This window comes from Lolium rigidum, chromosome 1 (genome assembly GCF_022539505.1).
Source record: "Lolium rigidum isolate FL_2022 chromosome 1, APGP_CSIRO_Lrig_0.1, whole genome shotgun sequence".
NCBI lineage: Eukaryota > Viridiplantae > Streptophyta > Magnoliopsida > Poales > Poaceae > Lolium > Lolium rigidum.
In genome coordinates, this window is record NC_061508.1 from 186,463,996 (window position 1) to 186,475,905 (window position 11,910).

The 11,910-nt window shown below is 50.2% G+C and overlaps 1 protein-coding gene across 1 annotated transcript; it reads left to right on the top strand.

Annotated features, from left to right (window-relative positions):
• The first annotated feature begins 393 nt into the window (after positions 1–393).
• Positions 394–2,595, top strand: LOC124682827 ((DL)-glycerol-3-phosphatase 2-like). The gene is made up of 6 exons (XM_047217438.1): positions 394–514; positions 726–950; positions 1,690–1,750; positions 1,879–2,026; positions 2,137–2,213; positions 2,298–2,595. The coding sequence occupies exons 1-6, from the start codon at positions 409–411 to the stop codon at positions 2,419–2,421; spliced, it is 741 nt and encodes a 246-aa protein (XP_047073394.1). The 5' UTR covers positions 394–408; the 3' UTR covers positions 2,422–2,595.
• The last annotated feature ends 9,315 nt before the right edge of the window (positions 2,596–11,910 follow it).

The window sequence follows — 11,910 nt, forward strand, 5'->3', positions numbered from 1 at the left end:
TAAATGGCTCGGTAAAATACCTGATAGAAGATCACAATATATGTTTTTATGACATAGGACAAGACGTGCATTGCACGTGCACGAAGTAATGGTAATCGATCCAAGCTTTTTTTTAGAACGATCCAACCGTACATTGATCTAGCAGGCGTGAAGGAAGAGGTTCCAGGCCGGACCCATCGCTTCGAAATCCATGGGCCAAAATTAAGAACCGTACGAGGCCGTGTGGCCCATGTCCATGATCTTCAATGAGGTAGGGCTGTAGCGAGTTCAGCCCTGCCCGGCCCATGATATTCTGAGGCCTATTACCTTGGTGGGCACCGGACGGACGCCGCTCTCGCGAGCACGTGTACGGGTACACCGGTCAGGCGAGATTCGCACAGAAATTCCCCAGATCTCTCTCGCGCGCCAATGGCATCGGTAGACTCCGGCGAGGGGCAGGCAGCGCCGGCGCCGGTGCCGGCACCCAGGGCCACCGTCACGCACGTCATCTTCGACATGGACGGGCTTCTCCTAGGTATCTACTTGCTCGCTTGCTTCTTGGCTTCCAGGCTGCTGGTTCTTGGGTTGTGGATAGCTTCCTGGATGGCTGGATTTGATAGCTTCTCGGCCATTGCTCGATTATTTCTCCCCTATTATCTGGGGATGTCCGTTTGCCCGATGCTCAATGTCATGGACTCATGGTGGTTTAACACTGACTGTGTTTCGTTTGGTGTGGACGGGTGCAGACACGGAGGGGTTCTACACGGAGGTGCAGGAGAAAATCCTCGCGAGGTACGGCAAGGTGTTCGACTGGTCCCTCAAGGCCAAGATGATGGGCAAGAAGGCCACGGAGTCGGCGCGCATCTTTGTTGACGAGTGCGGCCTCACCGGCCTGCTCACTCCGGAGCAGTTCCTCGAGGAGCGCGAGAGCATGCTGCAGGAGCTCTTCCCCTCTTGCACCATCCTGCCTGGTGAGTACGGCTTGCTTGTTTATTTGTGTCTCCCCTTGTAACGATACCCGTGTGTTGTGTATTTCTGTCAAACTTTGTCACTTGTCCTGATTGATTGTAGGAGCACTATGTTCACAGTTCATTCATTGTGTTGATAGCTTGCTAGACCAAAAGTACACAAATGAAAGGAATTTGAGCTGTAGAAAGAACTTTCCAGGTTAATGTAATCAGCAGGTTGCTCTAAAAGTACTGTAATCCGCAGCTGTAATTGCTTGTTTAATGTCACAGGACAGCAAAATAAGGAACTGGAAGTATCAGTGGAATGGCTTGACAACTCACTTTGCGTGTACATCTGATTTAAATTTTAAAGCAGTATGTTATCACCCCTGTCTTAATTTTAGGGTTGAAAGGAACGGAAATTGAATGGAATTTGAGGGACTTAGTTCTGGTTGTTCTTTATTTCGTAACCATTTAGCATTAAAACCAATCTTCAGTTGATATAATCACAAGAACTTCAAGTTAATAATCAGATGTAATCACTAACTGAACAAACCAAAAGAATCTCTCTCCGTTGGAAGTGAAAAATCAGTATTTGAACACCATTGGCTTTCTTACTCACTGCTAAATTAGATGTGTCATTGCGGTTGTCTTTTCTTGTTTATTTGAACTGGTTTTGGCACATAAATGACTTAGTATGCCTGGTTAAATATATGCATATGATATTGCTAATCATGGGTATATGAAATCATTCACCTTGCAGGGGTGCTACGCTTGATTCATCATCTCCATGCAAACAAAATACCTATCTGTGTTGCGACAGGGTAATTTCTCTAAATTAATCATTTCGCCTTCATTTTGTGCGCTGCGCTTTTTCTTCATTGATCTTAGTTCCTTACTAATTTTGACTCGTGTACAAAATTTATTTGTTTTTTCTTTATGGTATCTTCAGATCCCATAAACGTCATTTTGCACTGAAGACACAGAACCACCAGGAAATGTTTGCCCTGATGCATCACGTTGTCATGGGGGATGATCCAGAGGTGAAGGCTAGCAAGCCATCTCCTGATATTTTCCTTGCTGCCATGAGGAGGTTTGAGGTACTGTACTAGAATTATCATTGCAGAACTCTTGTAATCACTACTTCCTTCAAGACACTGTGCGACCTCTTTCTCGCCCTGATGCAGTTGCTTTGTATTTCATTTCTTAGGGTAATGTAGAACCCAGTAACTGCTTGGTATTTGAAGATGCACCATCAGGTGTAGGAGCAGCTAAGAATGCTGGAATGTAAGTGGCGACTACAGTTACATCTGCGCAAACAACTGCATTTTTGCTACAATGTAAAAACTGAAACTATTTGTTTATTTGCAGGTATGCGGTGATGGTCCCAGATCCGAGGCTGGATGTTTCATACCACAAACAAGCTGACCAAGTTCTCAGTTCCCTGTTGGATTTCAATCCGACCGAATGGGGGTTGCCACCTTTTACAGAGTAGCGAAATTCATTTTGATGACTAGGTTGTTCAAGTGAGCACAAAATTTGCAGGGTAATTTAATTCGCAAAGCTAGAGTTGTGGTTAGGGTAAGTGGTAACCTTGGAGCATTCTTGCTGTGTATGATCTGGTGACAGTAAATTGATGCATACTTCAATAAAGAATTTCCCGTCAACATGTACATGATGTGTGTCTACTATTACAAAAAATTGGTTCGCATGTCATAAGGTTTCTGTATGATGCGCGTCGACAGAAGCTGCGGAAGGAGTTCGAGAATCTCGTGTTCAAGAACGGTGAGGCACTCGAGGATTTCTCCCTGCGGGTCTCGAGCATCGTCAGCGAACTGCAATTGCTGGGCGACGACATTGACGAGCTCAAGGAAGTGCAGAAATTCCTCCGTGTGGTTCCAGGGCAGTACGCAGAGATGGCGTGCTCGATCGAAACCCGACCATCAAGGAACTGACAGGGCGCATCGCTGCGTCTGAAGGACGCGGCGCACCAGAGGCTGATGCGGGTGGTCGCCTCCTTCTAACAGAGACGAGTGGCGAGCACGCTAGAAACGCAACACGAACAATGGCGCCGGCGGGAGTGGCTCCTCTAGTGGACAACATGGCGGAAAAGGGCGCGACCGCAACCGTGGCGGGAACAACAACGGAAGGGGGAAGGCGACCGCCGGTACTGACGCCAACGGGAACAAGGGCGCAGACGGTGACCGCGACAAGTGTCACTATTGCGGCATCGCAGGACTGGGTGCGTGAATGTCGTAAGAAGAAGCGAGAGGAGGTGCACCTTGCATAGGCTCAGGCCGCCGCCAACGACGCTGATCCAAGCCTTCTGATGGTCAGGGAGGTGTCCCTGACGGTGACAGCAAGCGCTGCGTCACCAAGGGCATCAGCTGCTCACCTCGAGGCTGGTGACCACGTCTTCTTGAACGAAGAGCGTTCGCGAGCCGTGCTCCGACGGAACCCCAGCGACGTTGACGCCGCCTGGTACCTCGACACCGGTGCATCCAACCATATGACCGGTGACGCGGCTGCTTTCGCTGAGCTGGACAAAAGAGTGTCAAGCACTGTGAAGTTTGGGGGACGGCTCACTCGTGGCGATCCATGGACGTGGGACGGTTCTGTTCGCCATCTCTGGAGACGAACACCCCGCGCTGACGTAGGTATACTGGATCCCATGGCTCAAGAGCAACATCCTCTCCATCGGCCAACTCGACGAGATTGGGTGGCCAACCCTTGTCAAGGACGGTTTCATGACCGTGCGCGACCGGAAGCAGCGCATCGTTGCCAGAGTTCCGCGTGCACGAAGTCGCCTCTACATCATCCGGCTCGAGCTCGTCAAACCGGTGTGCCTTGCGGCGCACTCCACGGAGGATGCATGGCGCTGGCATGCAAGGTTCGGCCACCTGCACTTTGATCGGTTCGCAAGGCTGGCGCGACAGAACATGGTCCGCGGCCTCCCTCTCATCGAACAAGTCGAGCATGTGTGCGACGCCTGCTTGGTCGGGAAGCGGCATCGATCTCCATTTCCCTAGATGGCGATGTTCCGAGCCATGGAGCCGCTCGAAATGGTTCATGGCGACCTATGTGGTCCAGTCACACCCAGTGGCGGAGCCAACAGTGTGGCTAGCCCCACCCTAAGATTTGGCTCAGCCCATATGACTATGTAGAAAATAAAGGGAAAAATAAAAAATCCCAGCCCAAGTAAGGTCTGCCCCACCCTAAAAAAATGGGCTGGATTGTTTTGCTATGTCTCAGTCAACTGAGATTTTCTTAAGTCTAAGTCACTTACAAAAAAAAGTACTTGAGTTGCACTTTTCTGTTAAAAAAGTGCAATTGCACTTTTCTGTCAGAAATGTGCTGACTGGATCGAGTCTGACTTTCTTTGAAGCTGCGATTGCAGTTTTTCTGAGTTGACTGAGACTTAAGAAAATTTCAGTCAACTGAGACATAGACACACCTATATATATGCATGGTATGTGATTTCTCAGTCTAGCCGGCTGATCAATTTTTGGGGGCTCCTTCCTTTTTACGTTTTACATGCATGATTCCTGATTTCTCCGTCTAGCCGGTCAACACCTGCAACTCCGGGAGGAAAGAAGTATTTCCTTCTTCTGGTTGATGACCATAGCATGTTCATGTGGTTGGTCCTGTTGCAGAGCAAGGACGAGGCCACACAGGCTATTCGTCGGTTTCAGGCACACGTGGAGCGCGAGACTGGGAAGAAGCTGCGGACGTTCAGGAGTGATCGCGGCGGCGAGTTCAACTCCAAGGACTTCGCCTCGTACCTCACCGACCTTGGTGTCCAGCAGCATCTCACCGCACCGTACACACCTCAATAGAACGGCGTGGTGGAACGCCGAAACCAAACAGTGGTGGGCACGGCAAGATGCATGCTCAAGGCCATGGGCGTCCCAATGCAGTACTGGGGAGAAGCGGTGTCTACCGCCGTCTTCGTCCTCAACCGCGCATACACAAGGAACGTGCAGGGCAAGACGCCATACGAAGCTTGGAGCGGGCGGAAGCCGAGTGTGGATTTCCTGCGTGTCTTTGGCTGCACCGCTCATGCCAAGGACACACATCCACACCTGAACAAGCTGGACGACAGGAGCAAGGCAATGGCGTTCTTTGGCTATGAACCAGGGAGCAAAGCATATCGCTTGTACGATCCCGTCGGCAGACTGGTGCATGTATCGCGCGCCGTGGTCTTCGACGAGCACCGCCCCTGGAACTGGGCAGGCGTGGAGGAGACATCATCTGACATGTCTTTCGTCATCGATCCACTCTCAGTGATATCTGGCGGGGCATTCCCACAAGCTGTCCCTACACCGCCCGCGAACACGCCTGCTCCTCCGTCGCCAAGCTCCCCTGAGAGGAGCAACGCGCCCACGCCACCAATGCCGTCCTCGCCCACGCCACCCACGCCAACAAAAGGGAGTGCTGGCTCGAGTTGCTTGTCAGAAGCATCAGCAAGTGGCTCTCAATCTGCAGGCACACCGGTGGTGTCTGGTGCACCGACACCCCTACACCCCGTGCAGACACGGGGCTGAGACGGAATCGTGGTCCCCAACCGCCGTTACCTGGAAGAGGAGCCACATGAGCCAGCAACGCCGCTCACACCACAATCACCAGAGATCGACGATGTCGACGAAGATCCCAACTATGAGCTGCACCTGCACCTGGCTTTCGGAGAAGAGCCTGGCTCCTTCACCGAAGCTGAAGAACACTCGTGCTGGAGGCATGCTATGGCTGAAGAAATGGCATGCATCGAGGCCAATCACACCTGGTCCCTGACGGAGCTTCCTCATGGTCACCGACCCATCGATTTGAAGCGGGTTTACATGGTGAAAAAGGATGCCAGTGGCGCAGTGATCAAGCACAAGGCGAGATTGGTCGCAAAAGGGTACGTGCAGAGACAAGGCGTGGACTATGACGAGGTGTTCGCGCCAGTGGCAAGACTTGAATCAGTGCGACTCCTTCTAGCTCTAGCGGCACAAGCAGGCTGGACAGCTCATCATATGAACGTGATGAAGGCACTGTTTGAAATGAGTGATCTGGGCAAGCTCAACTACTATCTGGGCATTGAGGTACATCAGCATAGTGGCGGTATTGATCTCTGTCAGTCAGGTTATGCTGTCAAGATCCTTGAGAGGAGTGGCATGGTGGGCTGCAAGCCATGTCATGTCCCGATGAAGCCTCGGTTCAAGCTAAGTAGGGTGAGCTCAGCGCAGCCAGTGGACACCACTGAGTATCGCAGCGTCGTGCGTATACTGCACTATCTCGTGCACACTCGGCCAAATCTCTCATTCAGCGTGGGATTTGTGTCACGGTTCATGGAGCAGCCGACACAAGACACAAGAACATATGGCTGCAGTCAAGCACATTCTTCGGTATGTGGCTGGGACATCGCAGTGTGGAGTGCACTACTCCCGCGGAAACAATGGCGCGCCTCTGATCGGCTACAGTGACAGTGATCTGGGCGGCGACATAGACACGCGCAGGAGCACCACCGGTATCATGGTTTTCCTTGGGAGCAACCTGGTGAGTTGGCAGTCACAAAAGCAGAAGATACTGGCAATTTCTTCATGTGAAGCTGAATATGTTGCAGCAACCACAGCAGCATGTTAGGGAATTTGGCTTGCTCGTATGTTAGGGCAAAATCAAGGTAGAAGAAGCCAAGGCAATGGTGCTCAACGTGTATAACATATCCGCAATTTCACTGAGCAAGAATCCCGTCTTCCACGACTGAAGTAAACACATTTGTATCAGACCCAAAAAAACGACTGAAGTAAACTTTATCGAAAAATCAGGTATTATTTTATTCGGGAATGTGTGGAGAACGGGAAGGTGGAGATCGAGTTCATCAGATCAGAAGAACAGCTTGCCGATGTGCTCACCAAGGCACTTGGGCGTGGCAAACTTCAGGAACAGCGAGCCAAGATCGGGATGATAGAGATCGAGAAGATGCAAAAGGCTTAGGGAGTGAATGTTGAATAAAGCCTTGTGCAATTCACTGTTTCGTTTAGGATTCAGTTTCCTGTTGCTAGCTTAGTTTCAGTTAGCAGTGTTAGACTTGACGCTTGTTTTGGCATATGGGATGGCATGGCATGGCAGAAACACGAGTTAGAAAGTAATCTACGCACTTCACGGTTTGATCGTGGGATGGCATGATTATTCTGGATCGTGGAGCGTGTTTTACTCAGGCCGTTGGTGGCCGTTTACCCTGTAACTGAATAAAAGGAAGAAAGCAGAAAAGATGCAGGTTGATACGCAACGCCAAAAACACTTGTGTCCCCCTCTCTCTCTCTCTCTCTCTCTCTCTCTCTCTCTCTCTCTCTCTCTCTCTCTCTCTCTCTCTCTCTCTCTCTCTCTCTCTCTCTCTCTCTCTCTCTCTCTCTCTCTCTCTCTCTCTCTCTCTCTCTCTCTCTCTCTCTCTCTCTCTCTCTCTCTCTCTCTCTCTCTCTCTCTCTCTCTCTCTCTCTCTCTCTCTCTCTCTCTCTCTCTCTCTCTCTCTCTCTCTCTCTCTCTCTCTCTCTCTCTCTCTCTCTCTCTCTCTCTCTCTCTCTCTCTCTCTCTCTCTCTCTCTCTCTCTCTCTCTCTCTCTCTCTCTCTCTCTCTCTCTCTCTCTCTCTCTCTCTCTCTCTCTCTCTCTCTCTCTCTCTCTCTCTCTCTCTCTCTCTCTCTCTCTCTCTCTCTCTCTCTCTCTCTCTCTCTCTCTCTCTCTCTCTCTCTCTCTCTCTCTCTCTCTCTCTCTCTCTCTCTCTCTCTCTCTCTCTCTCTCTCTCTCTCTCTCTCTCTCTCTCTCTCTCTCTCTCTCTCTCTCTCTCTCTCTCTCTCTCTCTCTCTCTCTCTCTCTCTCTCTCGTTTTGATCTGTGTTTCAGTTTGAGTGCGAGTTTGTAGATCCTGTGATAACAACGGAATCATATGCCGAGGCGGACTTGTTTCGAAGCCGTAAGAAGCTTAAAAAGAAAGGACGGAGCTAGTAATCGAGCGGGATCGTACTATGGGCTTGAAGTTCCCTTCTTGTAGGCATTCTGGTGGCTGCGCTCGGTCCAATTACGTGCTCCGGGTGAAAATCCAACATCTCCGGATCAGGTGATAGCGGAGCTTTAGAGGCGTGATCTTCTTAAAGATGTCGCCTTGGAGTTCACAGCGTGCGGCTCTCCGACACTTGTATGGAGGAGGTGTGGTATCTTTGGATGGCGTGGTATCTTCGCTTGGCGGTCTTCGGAAAGGGTTGCATCGTACCCTACTCCCTCGTTGAGCTACCCTTGTGCTGCTTGTTGGTTTTTGGGCAGTTACGTCGGTTCCTGGTGGTGGTCGGACTCTGGTGGCGTTGCCTGCGACAAGGAAGTTCTATCGACAGAGTGCATGTTCGTTGGTTCGCTATTTGGGTGATCTCCGGCCCGATACTATTGCTGTCCACTTCTTGCCTCAATTTCGTGCATTCTTCGTAATGTTCGTGCGTCTGTTCGCTTGCCCGGTTGTAGCCTCTTCGGTTGTTTGTGTGGGTGTGTTGTTCGATCTTGTAAGCTGGTTCAGTATCTTGTGTTATGTTGCCGTTGAAGACGTTATTGATTTAATGTTATCCTTTGATCTTTTATATAAAAAATGCCATGCTTTAAATTAATAAAACCTTACAGCCAAGGATACAACGGTGTCGTGAACAGCTTAGAACACAACCAAACTTAAGCACACATGAATAGAAAGAAAACACGGCTTGAAGCCGAGGAAGTCCTCCTCGCTAGAACGAGACGTTCGCCTAGAAGCATGAGAGATGCAATTCAAGAGGTCACCAGAGAAGGACAAGTCACAAGGTCTCCTCGTTGCGGCGGGCACACCGGTGCAACAGACAACTTCAACGCGGGCCTCTAGGAAAAGAGAAAGCTTGGGAATAGCTACAGAACTCGAAGAAGCCGAGCAGAGACGGCAGGAGTATGGCCAAGACTGTGCCTTCCTGTCGACACACCACAACCATATTGCCAACAGATGCCCACCCATCATGGCGCCGTTCACCACTACACCGCCGTACCCCATATGGCGCCTCAAAGGAGACGCCCATGGCGCCGCCACCATCCAATCCGGGCAGATTTTGGGCTTTCACCCGGGGCGAGGGTAGGGGAGGATGGGCCCTCAGCAGCTCCTCTCAAAGAAAATGGATCCTAGATAGCTTCGCCGCCGCCGTGATCACAAGACCAAGGATTTCTCCCGGACCCATCACACCTGACTCCCAAACCAGCATATTCTGCGGCACAACCAATAGCCATATCTGGGGGAGAAACTAGATATAGGGTGGTGACAAGGGATTAACTTATCAATGCCTACGTATTGTAGACTAGGGTTTAGTTGGAAGTAGAGGGCAAGTAGATCTCGAAGGTTTCAGCCGAAAAGTACTCGACGATTAAGAAACTAAGGTTATGTTGACAATGGATTCGATCTCCTCTTTGTACCTCGACTCCCCCCTATATAGGAGGCGGAGCGGAGGGTACCATGTCACACAAGATTACAGATTCGGGGAAACTCTCTGAGTTCAACCCGTAAAGTTACAAGTCTCTCTATTCCCTAATACAACTCTATTTTTCCTTAATACTAATTGGGCTTCCGAACTTCATATTCTTCGACTTGTGGGCCTTCAATAAACCCCGGGTACCATCTACGGCAGGCCCATTGGGGATGCCTATGTCAGTAGCCCCCGAGATTTTGCTTGAATCGAAGAATCAGGGAAAATCTCCAACTTTATAATCGTCGAATAACTTTTTCAAGCCATCACACGTCTTTAGATAAACAACTATATATTGTACAGGGATAATGGTAATTGGGGCAAGTTCATCTGACGGATCAGGTACTAGTTAACTGCTCTAGTGGCAATCCGCAAAAACCTACTTCAAGATCACGTCCCTGGACACGATCTCGGGATACTGGTGTTAACTCAACATGTGCCGCTTAAGGTCTTACCATCTGTCGAGTCCCAGTCATGTTTTATCGGGTACCTAACGCGTCCGTTAGGATTTTTCTTTGTATCTGTTGATACGGAAAAAAGTAGCAAACCGACGTCAGAGACGGTGCCACGCCGCTCAGAACGGATCTGGGGTCTTAACTTCGCAGAGTTTTGCGGCATTCAGAGATTATTCGCGACTGAGGCGCTCTGAGAATATATTTTCGAGTGCTTTTTCGGCTGCTGGAATAACACATTTTATTGAGTCAACGGATGACTTATCTTGTCTTCCCGATGGGAGTATATGAAGAGTTATTTGTATAACTCGAAATATGCTCATTATACTCTTTATAATTTCATCGAGCACACGAACAGCGTTCCCGATGGGAGTAGCCCCCGAGGCTACAGCCAAGGACTTGTACTTGGTTGTAGGCTCAATACTTTAACGCATCATGTCGCTATATTGTCATCTTTTCTTGAGTTTTTGTTTCTATCGGGTGCGCGACCAGCGCTCCTGATGGGAGTAGCCCCCGAGGCTATGGATAAATGCTTGCATTTGATCATAGGCTCTCGCCATTTCTATTTTGTCATACCCGAAATTTCCTTTTTCAAAAGTAGCCCCCGAGCATTTGATCAAAAACTTGTATTTGACCAAAGGCTCTCGAAAGTATCATCACTTGCATTTTTTTGACCAGTCTTCGTATCACCACTGCCGAGAATTTCCGTTGTCACAGTGACATCAATGCTGACGCTAGCCACGACCTCTATATCTGAAAAACACGAGGTCTATCCTATCACTGATTGGTGGACCCAAAACCTACGGCAATTTGACACGTTGCGCAAGTGGGGGCACACGTCCTCCACTTTTTCTGGCACGCGCGCTGTAGCGCCTGTCCAATTCCATCCTCGTGAAAATACAATTTTACCCCTTAGGCCACGTGTAATCCATCAAGTTCATTACTTCTCCATCCAACGGTGCGTCATCCCGCACGCTTCCTATAAAGGGTCGTCTTCCTCCTCTGTTCGCCGCTTCGCCGCGCCGCACCTCTGTTCTCTCTCCAAAAATCCCCCATTGCGCCCAGCACCTCCTGAGCTCAACCACACTCTCACTCACGCCTACGCCATTGTTGATGCCACCACGCGCAAGACTCACCAGGCACAGCACTCCTGAATCCAAGATGGCGGCACAAGATCTGGGAACGGCGGAGTGGGAAAGATCCAAGATTTCCAATCAGGACATCAACCTGATGAATAAACTGGGGCTGATGAAGAAGAAGGACGCGCTGCGCTTCCCCAGCGAGGAGAGCTACCCGACGCCTCCTATAGAATATCGGGTTAGCTTCGTTGACCATCTTATCCGCGGCCTTTCTGCTCCCATCCATGATTTCCTCCGCGGTTTGCTTTTTGTGTATGGGTTGCAGCTTCATCAGCTGACTCCCAATTCCATCCTCCATGTCTCTATTTTCATCACTCTTTGTGAATGTTTCCTCGGAGTCCACCCTAATTGGGCTATGTGGAAGCGCATCTTCTGCCTCCGCCGCAACGGCTCCCACAACATCGCCTACAACATAGGCGGTGTTGTTATTTGCGTTCGCCCTGATGTCGAATACTTTGATGTCAAATTCCCCGACTCCGTCCAAGGGTGGCGCAAAAGATGGTTGTACGTCCACGAAGAATGTCCCGAGTCGGTGGAGTATAACATTGCCCCCTTCGATGGAGGTGCCAAAATTCTTCGCCGCCGCTCCTGGGACGCAGAGGCCACCGAAGAAGAGAAAAAGGCGATAGAGGCGCTGATGTCCCGTATCCGCGAGCTCCAAAATACCCGCGGCAAGGAGCTGTCGGGTATCCAAATTACCGCATATTTCCTTAGGATTAGGGTGCAGCCTCTGCAGGCTCGCAAGAACCCCCTCTGGATGTATACTAGCGAGGAAGATGTCGACCGGCTCTCCAAGGATCTTGCAGTGAAGGATTTGGAGAAGCTTGTCCGAAGAATCTCCTCACTTAGCAAGAAAGATGCCGTTCCATCCACCTGTCGCGTGGAGCCGTATAGCGGC